General features: G+C 48.8%; 2 protein-coding genes, 1 long non-coding RNA gene and 1 pseudogene across 6 annotated transcripts in view; 2 read left to right on the top strand and 2 right to left on the bottom strand.

Annotated features, from left to right (window-relative positions):
• UBA7 (ubiquitin like modifier activating enzyme 7) overlaps positions 1 to 198 on the bottom strand; it is a 9,133-nt gene extending 8,935 nt beyond the window's left edge. Inside the window, exon 1 of the mRNA XM_020915907.2 lies at positions 6 to 198. Within this exon, the coding sequence (XP_020771566.2) occupies positions 6 to 61 (56 nt within the window). The 5' untranslated portion in view covers positions 62 to 198. The remainder of the gene's footprint in view (positions 1 to 5) is intronic.
• LOC139031273 (uncharacterized) lies at positions 176 to 8,305 on the top strand. Its single transcript, XR_011483757.1, has 2 exons — positions 176 to 343; positions 7,516 to 8,305. It is a non-coding gene; the product is annotated as an uncharacterized lncRNA (long non-coding RNA).
• TRAIP (TRAF interacting protein) lies at positions 3,967 to 20,416 on the bottom strand. 4 transcript variants are annotated; one of them, XM_020915905.2, is made up of 15 exons: positions 20,271 to 20,416; positions 15,092 to 15,149; positions 14,517 to 14,600; positions 12,482 to 12,521; positions 11,456 to 11,583; positions 10,164 to 10,258; positions 9,624 to 9,737; positions 8,811 to 8,898; positions 7,966 to 8,055; positions 7,430 to 7,518; positions 5,669 to 5,824; positions 5,395 to 5,443; positions 4,978 to 5,127; positions 4,822 to 4,872; positions 3,967 to 4,614 (listed from the first exon to the last, which is right to left on the bottom strand). In XM_020915905.2, the coding sequence occupies exons 1-15, from the start codon at positions 20,366 to 20,368 to the stop codon at positions 4,489 to 4,491; spliced, it is 1,416 nt and encodes a 471-aa protein (XP_020771564.2). In that variant the 5' UTR covers positions 20,369 to 20,416; the 3' UTR covers positions 3,967 to 4,488. The 4 variants fall into 4 exon arrangements, with proteins under 4 accessions (XP_020771564.2, XP_070312170.1, XP_070312171.1 ...); XM_070456069.1 differs by having other exon boundaries at positions 7,430 to 8,055; XM_070456070.1 differs by having other exon boundaries at positions 7,430 to 8,055; positions 10,164 to 10,255.
• Positions 19,197 to 19,375, top strand: LOC110152310 (small nuclear ribonucleoprotein G pseudogene; annotated as a pseudogene).

The raw sequence follows: 20,416 nt of genomic DNA, 5'->3' as shown, positions 1-20,416 counted from the left end.
CTCACAGCTGCCGCGAGTACAGCTCCTTATCCAGTGACTTGGAGGTCTCCAGGGTGTCCATCCTGAGGCCTGGGGCTGCAGGGTTTGTAGACAGGAAGCACTGCCAGCAGGAGCCAGTGCCCAGCAGCGCTAGGGCTCAGAAGTGAAAGATGCAGCTGGCAGCTTTCTTCCTGGTTCCTCTGTCATTTCGGGTAAAGCAAAACTGAAAGTGAAACTGAGCGGGCTCATGGTCCTGCCTCCAGCCTGTCCTGCACAGCCCGGCTTGGCAAAGACTTCTGGCAGCCCTAAGGCACTGGCAAGTGGGGAAGAGAATTCCTGGATCTGTTTCTCTCTGGGAAAGCAGGTATTTCTCTTAAGGAAGAAAGACGGCAGGGCCATGGGAGGGAATCCCTGTGGTCTCCTGTAGCTCCCTAGATGTCCCGAACAGCAAGCTCCTATCCTCTTCAGGGGTCCCTGTCTGAATGGGCTTCCTGCCCAGAGGACTAGTGGGGACGCCCTTGTCCTGAGGGCTCACCTGGCCTCCTGTCCACACACAGAGGCTTAGAGACCCCAGAGGGCAGAGCCAGCCCCATCCCAGAGGCTGAAAGGCTGAGAGATGTGGGCTATGCTGCCCACATCCAGGGCTTAAACTACAGACTTGGGGTGCAGCCTAGCCTTGTTGGGAGTGCCTGCATGTCCTGGAGTCATCTCCTCTGGGATCAGGGATTCCCCTCTGCCCACAGTGTCCAGCCGGGACAGTTGGCAGCCCCAGGAGGCCAGTCAGGATCTCTCACTGATGAGTCCCAGGACTCAAAGAGGGTTGTCAGTCTTTGTGTGCCAGCCCTGTGGAAGGCTAGGGGCAGCTATGATCATGTGTCCTTTATATTTTAAAATAATTATAGATTCAGAGGAAGTTGTGGAAAATAGAAAAGAGGGGGTACCCTCTCCACAGATGTCTTCTTCTGCCTTCTTAGGAACCCAGGGCCAGTTCTCTATAGAGGATGGACCACAGTTCCCCACAAAACTCCACAGTAGTTAAACCAAGTGCTATCAAAAATTATTTTTAAAAAAACATTAAGGTAAAACCTATACATCATTAAAATAACCATTTTAAAGTATACAATTTAGTGGGATTTAGTGTATTGACAATGCTGTGCAATCACCATCTCTCTCTCCTTTCAAAACCTTCACCCACCGAAAGACACAACTACCTTGGATAATCGCTACACACCCCCATTCCATCGCCTGGCAAACATACATGCTTTCTGTCACTAGGGATTTGCCTATTCTGGATATTTTATATAAAAGGAATCATACAAAATGTGACCTTTGGGATCTGTTGTCACTTACAATCTTTTTGAGGGTAATCCAAATTGTAGCATGTCTCAGGACACCATTCCTTTTTGTGGCTGACTAATATTCTATGGGAGGCACATATCACAATTTGTTATCCAGTGACCATATATATAGTCAATGGAATTCTCCAGGCTAGAATACTGGAGTGGGTAGCCATTTCCTTCTCCAGGGCATCTTCCCAACCCAGGGATCAATCCCAGGTCTCCAGCATTGCAGGCGGATTCTTTACCAGCTGAGCTACCAGGGAAGACATTATCCAGTCACTGGTTGACATTTGAAATGTTAACACTTTTTGAATATTATGAATAGTGCTACGTGATCATTCTTGAACAAGTATTTGAGCACCTGTTTTCAATTCCTTTGGGTATATACCTAGGAGTAGCATTGTTGGGTCATATAGCAATTCTGTTTAAGTTTTTGACAGACCAACAAACTATTTTCTACCAGCAATGTACGTTTTTATTTCTCCACAACATGGTCCAACCGGTTTTTCCTTTTTTTTCAAATTATACTCATCCTAGTGGGTGTAAAGTGGTAGGCAATTCTGCTTTTCTTTTTTTTCATTCAATAAACATTTATTGGATGTGTCATATGTACTAGGTACAGAAACCAGGGCCAGATTCTCAAGTGGTGTCTTCAACAGACACCAAAAGGCATTTGATGACATTCAATATCCAATCCTGATTTTTTTTTTCACTCTCGTTAAAATAGAAATAGATGGATTTTAAAATTGTGGTTTTAACTATTTTCATTTTTAATCTGTTTATTTTTGTTTCTATTTTGGCCACACCACATGGCATGCAAGAACTTAGTTCCCTGAGCAGAGATCGGACCCGTGCCCTCTACAGTGGGAGCACGGAGTATTAACCACTGGACTGCCTGGGTTGAATCATTTTTAAATATGTACAATTCAGTGGCAGGAACTACATTCACAGTATTGTGTAACCACACCACTATTTCCACAACTTTAGCCCAAGAAGAAACACTGTATGCATTAAAAAAATAACTCATCAATCTTCCATCCCCTGTTTCCTAGGAGCTTCTATTGTACTTTGTCTCCATGATTTTGCCTACTGAAGATAATATAGGTGGAATCATAAAATATTTGCCCTTTTGTGTCTGGTTTCTTTCACTTAGCATACCTTTACAACATTCATCAAGCTTGTAGCATGTACCAGAATTTTTTTTTTTTTTTTTATTGTGAGAAAATATACATAAGATGACATTTAATGTTTTAAAATATACAGTTCAGTAGCATTACAGACATTCACGTTGTTGTACCATCACCACCATTCATGTCCAGAATTTCACCTTCTCAAACTGAAACTTGCAATCCATTAGACAATAACTTCCCATTCCCTCCTTCCCCATCCTTGGCAATAATCATTCTACCTTCTGTCTCTGTGAATCTGACTGCTCTTGGTATCTCATACACATGGAATCCTGCACAATTTGTCCTTTGCCCCTGGATTATTTCACATAGTTTAGTGTCTTCAAGTTTCACTTACGTTGTAGCACGTTTCAGAATTTTTTTTAAAGGCTAAATAATGTTCCATTGTACGTACAGACCTAGAGCTTTGTAGTTTTCCCTCATAGAGATCTTTTACATATTTTGTTAGATTTATACCTAAATGTTTTGTTTCTTTCTTTTTCTTTCTTGGTGCTAATGTAAATGGTACTGGGTTTTTAATGTTATTATTATTTTTTCTTCTTTTTATTTCTCGGTTTTTAATTCTAATTGATTATTAATCTATAAGAAAGCTAGTAACCAGCCATTGCACCCTTACTTTGATGCTGCACTTCCCCTCCCTAACCATCCTTTGCTCAGGCAGCACCAAAGGAGTCCAACTTCCATAACCAAGAGCATCACTTCCCCTCTAAGAAGCCCCAGGCTCCCACACACCTGCAGGGGAGCAGACGGGCACTCTGAGTCTGAAGCATTCTCTCTTGTGCCAGGTCCATGCTGGAATGTGCAGAAACAGGTGAACACCCACCCAGTAATGAGACCGAAGTTAGGGGTCCTCACCTAACATGCTCAGATACTCAAGTTGTATCCGATTCTTTACGACCCCATGGACTGTAGCCCACCAGACTCCTCTGTCCATGGGATTTTCCAGGCAAGGATACTGGAGTGGGTTACCAGTTCCTCCAGGGGATCTTCCTGAACGGATTGAACCTGGGTCTCCTGCACTGCAAAGCGGATTCTTTACCAGCTGAGCCACTAGGGAAACCCAAGTCCTCACCCAAGTTAGGACGTAAAAGAGCAGGCTTCTGGGAGAAAGTGCTCTTGAAGCTAAGCCACGGAGGCTAGCAATTTGGCTGGTAGAGTTTAAAGGTGAAGAAGGGGTTGTCACAGGTCAATTGTTATTCTTGCTGTGAGTTCCCTGTGTGGCTAGACCCTGGTTCACCCATTTGGTCTCCTGCTTAAGGCCTTGCACTGTGCCCAGGTTACAGACTGTGGACAAAGCTAGGTGATGTTGCACTTGTTAGAGTCTCCTTTTGCCCTTTGAGAGGGCACATGCCTAAGGGTGGAATTTTTGGGTCTGGGTCTAGGTGAAGGTCCCCCCTTTAGAAAATCATGCAAGTCAGTTTTTTGAAGTGAGTACAAATTTACCCTCCCAGAGCCAGGAAGAAAAGACCATATCTTTTTTATTTCACATAGAAATCTCCCCCCTCCTCTCCCTACCACCATTGCCCATCCCCAGCCGGACCTGGCCCAGGCCATGCCAACAGCAAGTCAGAGGCAGGCAGAAGCCTGGGCAGGCTGAGGAGGCCTGAGAAGCCTCAAGACTTTGGTGCTTACAGTCAACAAAAGACCCTGGTCAGAGGATCAGAAGTAGCCCAGCCACATCTGATCGTGGCTATAAATGGAAGTCTGGAACAAGGGGCAAGTCCTGCCGGCAGGAACACTGAGCTGATCACATCAGCCCCCACAGGAAGACCGAGTATGATTGGGGGTGGGGCAGGTTATGTGTAGGAAAAGCAGGTTTCTGGGCCCCACTTTCACCCCCATCTTCTTATTTATCCTTGTCCACAGGGCTGGTCCTAGAAGAGGGGCCATGCCTGCCAAACCCTCTGCCAAGCCAGTCACCAGTCCTCAGCCTATAAGTCAGAGGCATGTTATCTGGCCACGGATCAGACTCACTCTTCTCACTACCACAGGAAATTGTCCAGCGTGGCCTGGGAAGGGGTGGGCACTGTCTTGGCCCCCAGTTTCTGCCTAGCCCTGGCCTTGGGCTTTGGTTTAACCGGCAGTGGGCGGATCATAGTTGTGTCGGTCTGAAGAAAATGTCAAGGAAACGGCCTACAAAGAGGACTGGAATGCAGGGCTCAGCCTTGGGGGTGGGCAGCGCTGCTACACGGGGCAAGGTCTGGCTCTGCCCACCTGGGGCTGCAGCCACCAGTAAGCTGGGGCCTGGGGGTACAGGTGAGGGATGATGTGGGCGCCATAGCTTAGCTCAGCCCAACACCACAAAATAAGGATACAGGCTGGATGAATTTTGTTCGGCCTCCAAGTCCATCGAAGCCTATCCTTACCTAAAGCAGAAGGAAGAGGTGAGTGGGCTGGCCTAATGGGCTAGGGCCACCCAGCCCCACCTGCAAGAAGGCAGACACTTTTCCCTTGTGGGAAACCGCACTCACTGCATCTGTGCTGCGGCAGGGCTCTGCCCTGACCCTCTTGGTCTGTTTGTGGCCCAGGACAGCATTCCGGATGAAGACAGGGAATGCACCAGCCAGCTCCTCGTCAGGCTCCCCCAGACAGCACTGGCCCCCCAGCGAGAGCTGGGACTCCTGCAGAGGGGACCCCAGAGCCAGGCTCAATGAGCCAGGTGGCAGCAAAGAGGGTGGGAGGCATGTGGGAACAGGATCAGGATCTCTGGTGCCTCATCTGGAGGCAGGAAGGACAGGCAGTAGGGTTCCCAGGGTGGCTCCAGAGTGCTTCAGTCCTCTAGGAGTGAGAGGGCTCTGGCAAGACCCTGATCTCTTAGAAGACCAGCTTTATACTCAGTCCTGGCCAAGGATAGAGGGTGACTGCCTGAGCTTCTTCGGGGGCCTTACCTGCCTGGGGCCTTTGGGCATCTTCTTGGGAACATCCTGAACAGGAGAACTGCAAGAAAGAGACGTAAGGATTAATGAGACAAGCAAGAGAAGGGCTTTGTATAGAGTGAGTACTCAGGAGAGGGAAAAAGAGGTGGCTGGAACCAGATTCATGTCCAAACCCAGGTGACCCTCAGTGCCCCATCAGCCACTCAGAGCTGTTAGCACAGGACCTGCAGAGATCTCTTAGCCATCCTCACTCCAGGCTGTGGAAGGGCCAGGGACCACCACTTACTGTGCCTTCTCAGGGAACAGCCTCTTGGCAAGGCCATGCTGGGTGCTGGAGGGCTGGCTTGGGGGAGTGTCCACATTAAAGGTGGCATTGAGGTCAATGTCATCGCCAAAGGCTGGCCGGCGAAGCTTCAGGCTCAGCATCTCCACAGGAGCTGGGCTATAAGGCAGAGACAGTTTGGTTACTCAGGATCACAGTGGAAACAGCCCCTCAAGCATTAGAGATGGATCAGCTCCAGGGGCCTGGAGCTCACACCTGGTTTACAGCTGTCCTGCAAGGAAACCCTAATCTCTCCAGAAAAAAGATCAGTCCTTGGCTTGGTCCTTCACACAGTGAGACGTGCAAGGAAGCAAGCAGAAACCCACAGAAAACCCAAATATGCAAATGAAAAACCTTTGGTCCAAGAAGCCTCATTTCTCGGAGTACACACAAGGATCCTGTCAAAGAGGTGACCACAGACTGAAGCAGATGGATGTTCCTTCCAGTGCTACTTATCATGGCCAGTGGACAGTATTAGAGACTGTCCAAACAACTCCCCTAGGGGGCTGGCACTTTCAGAGCTTGAATATGAGACATACATTCAAGTAGTAGAGACTTCCCTGGTGGTTGGGAATCCGCCGTGCAATGCAGGGAATGAGGGTTCGATGCCTGGTCGGGGAAGATCTCATGTGCCACAGCTGGGTGTGTACATCCTGGGGGGGACCAGAGTGTACACAAGCCTCCAGAGCACCTCTGTGGCCCCTGGCACCCAATGGCATCTGAATACGAAGCAGTACCTGTGCAGAAGACAGTAAGCTCATTTCTGCTGAGGAGACTAGGGAGCGGAGTGCAGAGGACAGTGGACCCTTCAGTGTGGAGAAGAGCAGGGGGACACGGAGCAGGAGGACATGGAACAAGAGGACATGGAGCAGCGGAACATGGAGCAGGAGGGCACAGAGCAGTAAGGCCAGGGGTGTCCTGCTGCAAGGGGCAGTGCGATTGGCCTGAAGCCTGACGGTCCACCCCACCCACAAGGCCAGCTCCATGAAGGCTGAGTGCAGAGGGTCCTGGGAGGTGTTTGGCAAGGGAGTGGTAGGATGCCCAGGGGTTGCTATGCTGGACAGATGGGAGGAGTAGAGGATGGGTCCCAAGCCTCACATAGAGGTGGTAGCAAGAGAAAGGGTCAGGGAGGCAGCTCATAAGTTAGATGGGCAGGCTCTGAGCAAATGAGTGGATGCGTGGAAGAGGGAGCATAGTGATTTTCCAACATTGAAAAGTGGCTCGAATAAAAGCGGCTGGGTCGCTGGGTTGTATTTTCTGTTCGGACCACCAATGGGCCAGCCAGGCCTGAGGACCCTCTCAGCCTGTCGGTTTCCAGGCGGCCACACAGGCAGGGACACCCATCCCTCGGCCTCTTGGCTCCCTCTGGTGGCAGCTTTAGTGACGGTGCTGGGACCAGAGGAGAGTTCTTTTGGTGGGTGGTTTCATGTTTGTTTCAGAACCTGGGGCAGGCGGATATATTAGGTGAGCTGCTCCATACACAGGATGCTCCTCCCTTTTCTCTGACCATCCCTAGGTTCTTTCTGACCTCTCTCTGTCAGAGCCCAGGGCCTGCCTCAAAGCCACTTTCCAGCTCAGTCTTGGCTGTCACTCGGGGCAGGAGGTCCACAACCTTCAGGCCGACCTGGGCCACCTACCCCCGACAAAGCCAGAAAGGGTGAAGACACCCTTAACAGGGAGCTCACCAGCTTGGAGTCCCTGTTCCACCCCAGAGGGTCAACGAACCTCTCTAAAACGAGGCGGTTGATAGTTTCACTGTCTCCTGGTGGCAGCTTCAGGGTTTCCTGCAGTATCGTCAGCTTTTTTTTCAGGCTCTTCAGGAAGAAAAGAGAAGAGTGTGAAAGAAAGGCTGAGGGCACCAAGTCCAGAGTGACCGCCAAGGACGTGAGCAGTACGCATGAAAGGCAAGCCCACTGGGACCAGAACAAGGCCTGAAAGTCAAATATCAGGCTTAGGAGGCCAGGACCACCTGACCTGAGAACCCCTTCTGGCGGAGCCCCTCCTCTGGTGACCTCAAGGATGCAGGTACAGGACAGACTGTGAGCAAGACCCCTGTGCTCTCTGTCCTCTGCTGAGCAGCCCAGGCTCCAGACCAAAGGCCAAGACTCCTGTCCTGACCCACCCCGAACCAGGAGAATACAGAGAGCCCAGGGCTGCGACCACTGACTGAGGCAGGGTTCGTGGGCAGAACTCATCCAGCCCAGGTCTTGCAGGGCACATAAACCACCCCTCATCTCCACCTGCTCATAGATGTTCCTCACCGCAATTTCCTTGTCAGCACTCTCTAAGTCCTTCTGAGACGACCTCAGCTCCAACTTGGCCTGGTCCAGTTCAGAGGAGACTGTCTGCAACTGCAAGCAAGTGTAAGGAGCGAAGGACGAACATAGGGGTGGCTGTGTGCCCTGCCCCCACCTGCTGCTACACTAGCTCGTGGGAGCCCAGGCCCAGGAGGAGTGGGGGACACAGGGAAGACCCAAGCTCCATGGGGCTGGACCTTAGTCTTAGTCTGGCAGTGTTCATTTGGAGCAGTCCAGGTCTCCTCCCCACATCCATGCCCTGAGATGCACCATGCCCAGAAATAAAAGCATCTGTGTTGACTGATTCAGGTTTTAAGAGGTCTTCTACGGGGAGTCCTGGTGGTCTAGTGGTAAGAATTCTGAGTTTTCACTGCCAATGGCCCAGGTTCAATCCCTTGTCAGGGAATCGAGGAACAAGGGGAATAAGCCAAATGGCAACATACACACACATGCACAATAAATAAATATAATAAACAAACCACAAAGAAAAGAACAAGAGGCCTCCTACTCTAGGCCTGGAACAAAAAATAGGCCCCTGAAGCCATCACATTTGGGACCTGTGTGCTCCAGCCAGCTGAGAGGTACCCAGAGCGCAGAGGGGAACAGAAGTGTGCAGGTGTTGGAGTGACAGCTGTGTGACCTGCCACCCTAAGCAGACAAGCCACGCAAGCCAGAGTCAGTGCCTAGTGAGGACCAGAAGCCAGCCTCTGTGAGTCATCCCACAGCCCCAGTCTTGCCAAGGAGACACTCACGCGCATGACAAAAGGACAGCCACCTCTCCCCTCACACTCGGCTCCCCATTAAGTTACCTTGCTTCTGGAAGAAAGCAAGTCCTTCTTCAGTTTGTCAGCTAGCTCCCCTGAGGCCTTCCGTGCCTCTTTTAGATTCTCGTACTCTCTACGAAGGGACCACGGAAAGAGATGTCAGGCCGGGACACCGCCTGGTCAGACTGAGTCACAGCCCCAAGCAGACACAAAGCCCGGCCCAAGCCCTCGGCCTTGCTCATTCCAACTCTGACACCAGAGCCCAGCAGGGACTGGCTGGTGCTGCAGGGGGTCAAGCACCCCAGATGCTAGAAGAGCTAGTCAATCTGTTTCCTGGAGACTAGAGAGGGTGTGCAGGAAACCCTGGCCCCACTGGGAGGCCCCCTATACCACCTGGCTACACACCAGGCATTGGGGATCCTTCATACCTGTCAGCCAAGTGGCCCCTTTTCTCCAACCCAACACCCATGGGAGTGAACACCTGAGCTAAGTTTCTAACGCAAGCCAGGCGGGATCAGTAACCGCGTGCTAATGGGGAACAAGCTCCAGCTATCAAACTGGAGCACGGCAAGCTATGCCAACCTCCTTAGAAATAACACTTATAATTCACATGCAATTCTCTCAATAATCCTGTGAGGCAGGTTATTATTATCTATTCAGGAAGCTAAGGATCAGAGATGTTAAGAAACTGGTTCTTGGCCACACAGTAAGAGGTGGGATGTGGTTCAAACGAAGGCAGCAGGGCTCCAGAGCCTGCTCCTCACTCTGCCTGCTCTGCTTCACAAGAGACAGGCAACGCACAGAGGGGCATGGCTTGGGGCCATGACTCAGCTTGGATACAGGGGCCAGAGTACCCACTTCTTGAGGGACACGCAGTACACAGCCAACTGCTCCACCGCGGACTGTCCCACACCCATGTCTCGGATCATCTCCTCCACCTCGGGCCGCTGGCTCTGGAGTAGGAGCTCAATTCTGAAAAACACCCGGCCCACGGCATTTAAAATCTGGAGGCTGATGGGTAGGTACCCAGTGCAGCTCTGCCTCCCTTTGCTGCCGTTGCTATGGAGACAGCCTGAGCTGCTAGGATGCTTTAGCAGGCGGCTCTGCCCAAAGAAAGGCCCCAGTGCAGAGCTCAGCACAGCTGCAGGGACACTGCTGAGGGAGAAGGGGTGCTGACGGAGGGTCTCAGGTCAGGGATCCCAGGGAGAGGTTCTTGGAACAAAAGCCCTGCCAGGTTTCCCATGGAAAGTGAAGGAGCCCGCAGAGGCTGAGTAAGGCCTGAGCCCCCCGTGGCCTACGGAGAGCTGAGCCACCGAGCTTAGCCAACCCCTGCTGCAGCCCTGAGAGCTGTGCCCCGGGGGTGCAAGGGCACAGGGTAGGCACCCGCTCTAAGCTCACCGCTCCATGCTCTTCATCTTGCTCCGGAGTCGGCGGGCCTCCTCCCGAGCTTGCTTGGCCTCATCCTGCTGCTGCTCCAAGTACTTCATCTGCTTCTGAAGAGCAAACGCACTCCCACATGTCTGTTGCTTGGAGGCTCCCAGGGGCCAAGGCTAAAGTTGCTGGGAGAACTCCACCCTAGAACTGTCTGCTTTTGAAAATGCTGATAAGCATGTCCTCTAGCCCCAGGAGGTAAGGCTCCTGGGCCCCACTCTGGCATGTGCTTTTGCTGCTACGAGGCCCTGGACCAGCTGCTTCCTCACCCCCCAGCTTGCTTCCTCCTGAGATACGTCTTACCATCGGCATAGCTCACTCTCAGCATCTAAAGGCCTGCTGGGGGCTGCCAGAGTCCAGGGACTACTGTGTAGGAAGCTGAAGAAGCCTGGAGCACAGATCCAGGCCGTGCTATCCATCAGCTATGGACAGTTGCCAGGGTAGGACAGCTGCCCTCAGCACCTGGCCACTTCATCTCCGACCTGGGAACGCCAAAAAAACACTCCAGCTCTGCGGCCAGGTGCTAGTTCACTCCTTCCTTCCCATTGGCCAGGCCATGTGATCCAATCCAGCCATCAAGCAGAGCCAGGAACGGTGAACACCCTGGGGCCCTATCTGTTCACCCGGATGGGTCCTTTTCCTTTTCAAATGGCATCTGGCAAGGACTGGCTCCTTCGTATGAGGTCAGAATATCAACCGTGGATTCAGATCAATCACCTCCTGCCCCATGGAGAGCAAGAGGCTCACCAACCCAGGCTGATACAAAATTCATCTGGGTCTATCTAGAGCCGCTTGCTCTGTAGGCTTTGATCTGCCCGGTCAGCTCAGCACAGATGACTTCAAAGGCCCCCTGCTCCTCTCTGGGATGCTGTTTGATCTGGCTCCAGAGAGCAGCCCAGCCAAGGACAGGCACGCTAACAGAAGGTTCTTCAGGCTGGCTTTGTCAGTGGAGTACAAACCACTTTGGGAAACATGGCCTAGGCTCACTGCGATCTTGGTTGAGCAGTCCGTCCATGAAGCACTGGGCAGGCCTCACCTCTCCAAACTAACTAATACAACATCCACAGGTGCAGGCAATAAGACCTTTTTCTCATGGGCTGGGTGGGAGGCCTGGGGAAGATGGAATTTCCCTCCATTTTACCACTGTACAGACCATGGTATTGACCAAGGCAGACACAAAAGACAAGCCCAGAGTGGGGAGCCCAGGAGGAAGGCTGCATCTCACCACCGACCTGTGCCCAGGGGGGCTGGGGACCCACCTTGAGGGCGCAGCACAGCATCTCGGCCTTGTCCACGGCCCTCTGCAGGAACTCCACAGTGGCGTTGCGCTCGTCCAGTGTGTCCCGCAGAGAGTCGATGATGAGCTGGCTGTCTCGTTTTTCCTTCTCTGGAGCAGAGGCGGGGGACAAAGGGAGGGGAGAAGCCTGTCCACTGTGCACTATGAGAACCTGGGCCCTTGGGCCCCAGCACCCCACCCCAGAGCCAGGTGAGGAACAAGTCGTGGGCCACAAAGTCAGGCAGCCTGCTTATCCCTCTGACAAGCACCAAACCAGGGACGCCCAGCCATTCTGGGAATAAGACCCTTTTTCTGTCGCTCAGAGTTACTGGAGTAAAGATTTCACTGCGCCCTGATCCTGTAGGTCTAGTTCATTCATCATCCCAGAACTCAAGCACTGAAAAAGTTAAAGTCGCTCAGTTGTGTCTGATTCTTTGCGACCCCATGGACTATACAGTCCATGGAATTCTCCAGGCCAGAATAGTGGAGTAGGTAGCCTTTCTCCAGGGGATCTTCCCAACCCAAGGATCGAACCCAGGTCTTCCACATTGCAGGGAGATTCTTTACCAGCTGAGCCACAAGGGAAGCCCAAGAATACTAGAGTGGGTAGCCTATCCCTTCTCCAGGGGATCTTCCCAACCCAGGAATTGAACCAGGGTCTCCTGGATTGCAGGTGGATTCTTTACCAACTGAGCTATGAGGGAAACCCTCAAGCAGGTTCCTGCCAAATCTGGCAGCGGAACGCTCAACTACAATACTCTGACCTGCCAGGTAGACTCCTCCCAGCCTGGGTCCTAGGCAAGAAGCCCAGACAAAGAAGAGGCTCACCTCATCTGGGTGAACAGCATCAGTCACCTCCCTTTCCTTTCCTGCCATCACAAGAGCTGCTAAGACTCTTGGCTATACCAAGCAGGGACAGCCCCTGGATATGCCAGAAGGCTGAGGCCTTCCTTCCAGGCCTCAGTACAGTACCCAAGTCAGGGGCTTCCCAAGGCCCCTGGGAACTCACCTTTCTGGGAAAGCAGGGCTCTGGTATTATCCAGTTCATTCTGCAAGGCAATACTCACAGTAAGCAGCAAGAAGGCATCACAGCTGGCCCCTACCCAGCCTCACATAAGGTCTGTGGGGAGCCCCAGGCGGGGACAATGAGGCCTGTGAGCCCAGGGAAGCATGAACCTGCTGCTCCTCAAGGCCAAGCGAGATCAACAAGGGAGACAGAAGCCTTGCTTGGTCTCTGAGTGTCTTTTTAAAAAGTCGGTAAAATGAAGATAATCTTAGGTACAAGACCCTAGGACGGGAAAAGAGGCACAACAGGGGGCAAAAGAAGTGGAGCCTGGCCTGCGCGGTCGGTTTTATGGCAGAAGCTTCATCGCTTCCTCCGGCCTGTGCCCGCCCTGACCTTCCCTGGCATTAGCTGGACCCATTGGGGACCCAGATTTGGGATGGCCAAGCACCCCGGGCCACACTGCTCCCTCCACCCTGGGTCCTACCTGCTTCACGGTCTATCCCCTCCCGGCCCTAAGCTGGCTCTGTGCACCAGGACTCTTCCAGCCCCAGAATCCAACAGGGTAGGGGAGCCGAGACAATTCTGCACCCCTGGATGAAAGCTCACCTGAGCCAGGCTCGAACCAGACTGTTGTGAGGGTCAAACGAGCCTCCCCAAGCCCGTACACATGTTCCAAAGCCACTGCCACAGAACCACTGAGAGGCTGGAGCAGAAGAGAGCCCCACTCCCATGCAGGAGTCCCATGCACTCAACACCCTTATGGGCAAGAGATGTACCTACTCAATAAGCAGGAAAACCAGGCTCTGTAGCCCTGAAAGGCTTGGCCTAGGGTTCGTGATGTTAGCTGGATACAGAACAATCTTCATCCAGGTTAGGCTTCCCAGGTCAATGCAAGACTCATATTATGACCAATACAAGGCCGGGCCCTTGTTCATGGCTAAGCTCCTGTTGTCAAACTCTCTACTCAGGACTTTGGGGCAGGAGCTGTTGGTGGCTGAGCTGGTTAAACAGGCTGGACATCTCAGGTGGAAGCCGTGGACTGAGAAGGGCACAAACGGGCTGCCTGAGAGCAGCTGCCAGCCCAACCTTACCGCTAGCCCCCAGCATCTTCCACACTCAAGCAGGGTGCCTTCCAAGCCCTTGCTCCAAACTACTCAAGATTTTGCCTTCCTGTCTCCCAGATATGGCTTAGAAAATCAGAAAGAACTAAAGCTGCTTTTGTTGCTTTTCTCACAAGAAGGACACGGCTTAAAACTGGGAGCAGTTACCATGACGATGAACACGTTAGCTTTAAGCACAAAAGCTCCACGTTCTTGAAGCAGTGAGGTTCCAAGGACGTCACAGCACCCCCGGGGGCCAGGGCCAAATGAATCCTAATCTGACAGATGCCCAAAAAATTAACCCTCAGAGTCCAGGTTCACTTGCAAACCCCAATCCCACTTCCTTGAGAGGTTTCTGCCAATCCAATCCCTTTGTGCACGAGGCAAGCTAAATCTTAGGCTTGGAGGGGAAGCAGTAGAAGTGTGGGAGGGAATCCACCCATCCTCCCCTGCAGTGTGGGTTTCCATCCTGGCTGTGTATCTTGATTCCATGGGCCCTGCCCTCCACTCCTGCTCTGGGAAAGACTCAGGCACCTGGATACACACCAAGCTGCCCAGGCAGTTGTGAAGCACAGGCAGGTTTGCAAACAGTGGGTTCACACATCTTCCCTGGCTGAGGACAGGAAAAAATGGTTGTAGATCCTTTGCAAGGTGAGGGGACTTTGAGAGACACATTCTAAACTATGGCAAGAACTGCTCTGAAATTCCAAGGGGAGGGCTCACAGTCAAGTGGCTCCCTTCCTCCCTGACAGAGGATTTCTCCAATGACTGGAACATTATCAATTATTCTCTGCTCTCACTGTCCCAGCCTTGAAATCTCTATCAAGTCTCCCCTTCCAGAACCCATTTCCAGACTCTAGGTACCCTCCCTGGGTAGGAGCAAAAAGTGAACTCTCAGAGGGCCTGGGATTCAGCAGAATGAGATAAAGTCTGGGTACCTTTAAGAATTCTGCATCTAAGACATTCTCCTCCTCCTGGGCAAGGTCAAAGTAGAGCTTATTGATAATGGTTCTTTTGCCAACCTGAATGAAAGAACGAGACACAGTGTGACTGCATAGCTGGGTCATGGGCAAGGAGGACAGGAGACATGCAGCCAAGCCCATCTCCCACCTAATCTTTCACAGTACATCCCTTGGAGGGAGGTGACCTCTGCAATCCTGCAGGTGTCCCAACTGGGTACCACTAGTTACTGAGTCATGTCATTACAGATCCATGTGGTAACTGCTCAAAAATACCCCAACTCTAGGTGCTGAGCATTGCAAGGGAAAGGCAGATAAGGAGACCAAATCTAGCCAGGTGAAGACTGGCCCAGGCAACGAGTCCATCTGCCAGCTCCCCATGGGCAAAAGCAGGCCTCCCACACCGTTTAAGAGCACAAGTGAGGCTCAACCAGCCTCAAACCAGATGGTTCAGACAGGTCAAAGACATTGCTTTGCTTCAGAGACCTCTCCTCATCCTTGCTCCCTGGCAAGAAGTGTCTTTAGCTGGGGAGTTTTCACCCCACCAACTTTACCTGGATTCGGCACTGTGGGCAGGTCCGACTTGGTGCTGTCTCAAACCACTGAATTAGGCTGGAATGAGAACAAAAAAACAGACTGGTTTTAGGGGGAGACATACAGTCCAGGTAGCCATCCTGACCATTATAGCGTCTGTCCTGCTCCTCTCTGACCCATCGCCTACCCAACCAGGAGGGCAGCACCTCAGGTAGTGATGGTATATCCCACAAGGCCTGACTAGTACAAGCAATCCAACCAACTGACACTTTTTTTTTGCCCTTGCTGGCTTGGACTTCTCTCCTCTGAGCTGTTATTTTATCAACTTTCTAGGCTTTGATTGGGGTTAGGAGCAATGGTCAAAGTCAGGGTCCCTCGGAGACAGGAATTATAATACTCCAAAGGGGAACTTTCAAAGTGAGGGTAAACTAGAGGTAGCAAGTAGAAGTAAAAGTAAAACACAGCCCAGCTATGCACCATCGATCTGCCCTAAACTTTAAAATATTCTCCTACTAGGGAATTATCTGGTGGTCCAGTGGTAAAGGACTCTGTGCTTTTACTGCCTGGTTGGGGAACTACCATCCCACAAGCCAGGTGGTGCAGTCAAAACAAAAACAAAATGTAGTAGACAACCTACTAGTTGGCCTACTTGTAGACAACCCCCCCCCACTCCCGCCAGGGACCAGGGAAAAACAATCCTTTCAAGAAGATGATACCATCTTTCCAGACTGCAATTTTTTTCTATAAATAATTTTTCAAATACATATAATACAAAGCTAACCATGCATGATGACGGAATACTACACAGCAATGAGAATGAATGCGTCTACAACTCAGAACAAATTATGAGTGAATTACATAAATGTAAGATTGAAGAAGAGAAGCCTGATACCAAAAAAAAAAACAAACCAAAAACCAAACCAGTAAATTGTGTTTAATTCCATTCCCATAAAATAAAAGGTAGGCAACACTCATCTATGTTGCTGGAAGTCAAGACAGTGGCTATCATGAGTGGAGGAAAGGCAGGCTGGTGGGAGTAACTGGAAGACTGCATGGGGCCCTTGGACTCTTTAATCCACAGAGACTGGTAAGAGGCCAGAGGAGAAATTCAGGCAAGGCTTTCTTGGGACTGCACCAGGAGGGAGCAAAACAAACAACAGGTGTCCTTGCTTGCTCTCTGGGGGGAGGCGGGGAGCAAGGAGCCGGCCGGTTCCTATATGGGGTGAGTGCAGAGGGGCGGATTGGCAGGTTGAGCCACAGGGGTAGCTCAGGTGGCGGTGTGCCCACCCCTTTGGTGGTCCTGTGTGGAGGGATCCTGTATGGTACCCTGGTTTTGCTCCAAGACCTCAGAAATGGCAGCTGGGTTTTGGCCTTTTTGTATCTTCTTGTTCATAGTTTGCCCAATCTGAGCACGCATGTAGTTATTTTTAGTCCCTTATAGTTTCTTTGTATTCTGTTGTTTGAGGAGGCATTTGTCTAGGTACAAATATAAGCATTCTGGAAGAGTGTCCCGGGTCCCAGTCTTTCTCAGCAGGAGGTTTCTGGAGTGCTGATGTCTAGTTTCTTGCTCTGAATTCTGGTTGCATGAGTGTGTTCAGTTTGCAAAAATTCTGCAAGCTATACATTTCTTATATTTGTACTTTTATGTATTATACTATATTTCAATACAATGCTTTGTTTTAAAGTAAACAGTTACACAAGGGAAAGCACTGCATATTGTAAATCAGAACATAACCACAGAGACTTCAAACACTGGAATTATCATCCACCATGACAGACACACTATGCCAGATAAACAAAAATTAAGATCGAAAATATCAAAAGAGAATTTGAAAATAAAAGGTGACATATCAAAAAAAAAAAAGTGACATATCAGAACTTAAGAAATAAACAGAAATTTCAAAACTGAACAAATGGCCCAAATTAAGAATTCAATGGATGAATTTACTAGCAGTTTAGGCAGAGTTGAAGAATCAGTACATTGAAAGATATGTCAGAGGAAACACTGAGAATTAGAAAGGTGGAAAAATACATAAGAAATGATAAGAGATATAAAAGTTACCGTGAGGTCTAGGATGCATATAATTAGAAGTTCCAGGGAGAAAGCATTAGGTAGAATAACACCCTCACCTCTATGTCCTAATTACCAAAACTTGTGAATACGCTACCTTATACAACAAGAGTAATTTGGAGATGGGATTAAGTTAAGGAGATGGGGAGATTATCCAGGGGTGTCTCATGTAATCACAAGCATCCTTATAAAAGAGACAGGAGTGTCAAGAGTCATACAGAGGTTTGAAGATGTAACACTGCTGACTTTGAAGATGGCGAAAGAGGCCATGAGCCAAAGAAGGCACAGCCCCACTTCCATCTTCATTTTAACCAAGCAAGACCCATTTTGGACTTCTGACCTCCAAAATTATAAAATAACTTCTGTTGTCTTAAGCCACTAAGTTAGTGGTAATTTGTTACAGCAGAAATGAGATACTAATATAGAAAGAAAAGAAATAATGGAATAGAGGCAATATATGAAGAAATAATGGCTGATAGTTTCCCAGAATTGAGTAAAGAAATTGTTCCACAAATAGAGACTTCCCTGGTAGCTCAGGCGGTAAAGCTTTCCACCTACAGAAATTGTTCCACAAGTTAAAGAAACCTCATGAATTTCAACCAGAATAAATAAAAATAGTAACAAAAAGTGAATTGAGGTAACTATATTATTGTCAGACAAAACAAACTTTAAGTCAAAAAAGCATACAAGAGATAATGACTTTATATATTGATAAAAGGCTCACTCTAACAAGAAATAACAATTATAAACATAAATACACCTAACAAAATATACATGAAATATATATATGAAATAAAATTGTACAGAATTAAGGGAGAAATAGCAAGTTCTACAATAAAAGTTGGAGTTAATATTACACAATTTCAATAATGGATAGAACAATCAGACAGATGATCAATATGGAAACAGAAGGTCTGAACAACACTTTATACCAACTAAACTGACAGATGTATACTCCCCCCAACAATAGCAGAAAACACATTCTTCTCAAGTGCACATGGAACATTCTCTAGGATAGGCCATATGGTGGCCCACAAAACAAATCTTAAAATTTTTTAAAAGATTGAAAATCAGACAAAACAGATTTTCTGATCAAAATAGAATGAAACTAAAAATCAATAACTGAAGAAAAATGGAAAATTCACAAATGTGTGGAAATTAAACAACACACTCTTAGATAACAAATGGGTCAAAGAAGAAATTGCAAGGGAAATAAGAAAATACCATGAGATTAATGAAAATAAAAACATACCAAAACTGTGTAAGACAGCAAAAGCAGTGCCAACAGGGAAACTGATAGCTTTAAACATACACAGTAAAAGCAAAGATACCCATTATGATGGCTATTATAAAAAAAAAAAGTCTGGCAAGGATGTGGAGAAACTGGAACCCTTGTGAATTGTTAGTAGGAATGTAAAATGGTACAGCAGACATAGGAAAACAGAAGGGCAGCTTTTCAAAACATTAAACATAGAATTACCATATGATCCAGTTAGTCTACCTCTTGGGATAACCCAAAATAAATGAAACCAGGAACTTGAAAATATACTTGTACACTAATGTTCATAGTAACATTATGCACAGTAGCCCAAATATGGAAACAACCCAATGTCTATTAACAGATGAAGGGACAAACAAAATGTGTTATTTTCGTACAACGAATAATAATCCCTTAGTCATAAAAAGGAGTAAAATTCTGAAACATGCTACAACATGGATGAATCTTGAAAACACTATGCTTAGTGAAATAAGCCAAACTTAAAAGAACCAAATGTTGTGATTTCACTTACACGAGGTCCCTGGAAAAGAAAAATTCAAGGAGACAGAAAGTAAAACAGAGGTTTCTATGGGCTGTGGGAAGGCGGGAATGGAAAATTATTGTTTAAAGGTTCAGTGCTTAGTTTGGACTGACGGAAACGTTCTGGAACTAGTGGTGATGGTTACACGTTGTGAACGTACTTAATGCCACTGAATTGTACTCTTAAAATGGTCAAAATGGAAGGCATCTTCGAGCTCACTGAGTAAACATTCTCCTGAAAAAATTTTAAAATTTTATGAAGTTTTCATTGAAATTAAATGGTGGCAGACATGTCCAAGAAATACTGCAGGAATTTGATCTCTTTATGAATCTTGTGAGAGATGAATGCGTGAAGCTGGGCAACAGAACAACGCTGGAATGGTGGTAATATGAGAAAATAGTATCATCATGTCAGAAGTTTTGGAGCAAGTATAAACAAAGGCTGTGTTCACCAGAGAAATCAATTACTTCCATACGTCCTTTCCAAAGGGCCTGTTTTAGTATGATATAAAAATCAGGCCGTATACATTTTCAGAACTGAAATTTTTTGTTAAGTAAGCTTTTGCAAAATGTTAAATGTTAGATTTTATATATATATATATATATATATATATATATATATATAAAATATTGCTCCAATAGAACAGTGTATAGTGGGGAAAAAAGGAAAAGGAAAAAATGGTTAATTTTATGTTACATGTATTTCATCACAGTTTAAAAAAAGAACTGGCGACTCAGCCTGTCCACAGCTACCAGGGGGATCTCCCCACCAGCTGTGCATTCAACAGAACGGTCCTACCAGTCAGCAGAACACCTTGATTCGAAAACACCTCCTTGCCATTGATGTTAATTTGGGTTTGCCTAGGCCAGTGAATACAGTGCAGTGTCTGACCAAGAAGATGACTCTGGACAGAATCATTCCAAACCATCAAGCAAACCACAACAAATCCAGTAGACTGTTGGCTACCAGGTCTGGCAGAAAACAAAGGGCTCACTAATGGGGTGAAAGCATCTGCACGTACAAATAATTTTGAAACCACATCTCTCTGCAAGCCAATCAAAGGAACCTCTACCCTGTCTCCATTAAATCAAGCCTTGTACCTTCCCCCCTACACCCGCACCTCCAGCCTCAGTTCAGCTGTCACCTCCTCGGGGAAGCCTGCCACACAACTCGCTTCTGCCCAGGTCAGGAACTCTCGTGGGACTCCCATCTAATGTCTTCCTCAGCACCAGTCTGGGCTCCGGGGGCGGGTCGCCCGGAGCCCCGACACCCCACAGTCCTGTAGCCCTACGGGAGCGAGGGCCCAGCTCCAACACAGCGCTCACTCACCACTGCGAGTGGAAGGTGTGGCCGCAGTGGATGGCGGCCACGTCGCGGGAGTGATCAAAGAAGTCGGAGCAGATGGTGCACAGGGCACGGATAGGCATGATGACTGGTCTCCAGTCGCCGAGGTAGCCAAGGAAACGGCGACGGGT

This window comes from Odocoileus virginianus, chromosome 26 (genome assembly GCF_023699985.2).
Source record: "Odocoileus virginianus isolate 20LAN1187 ecotype Illinois chromosome 26, Ovbor_1.2, whole genome shotgun sequence".
In the NCBI taxonomy this organism is placed as follows: domain Eukaryota; kingdom Metazoa; phylum Chordata; class Mammalia; order Artiodactyla; family Cervidae; genus Odocoileus; species Odocoileus virginianus.
This window is presented reverse-complemented; position numbering and strand designations above follow the sequence as displayed.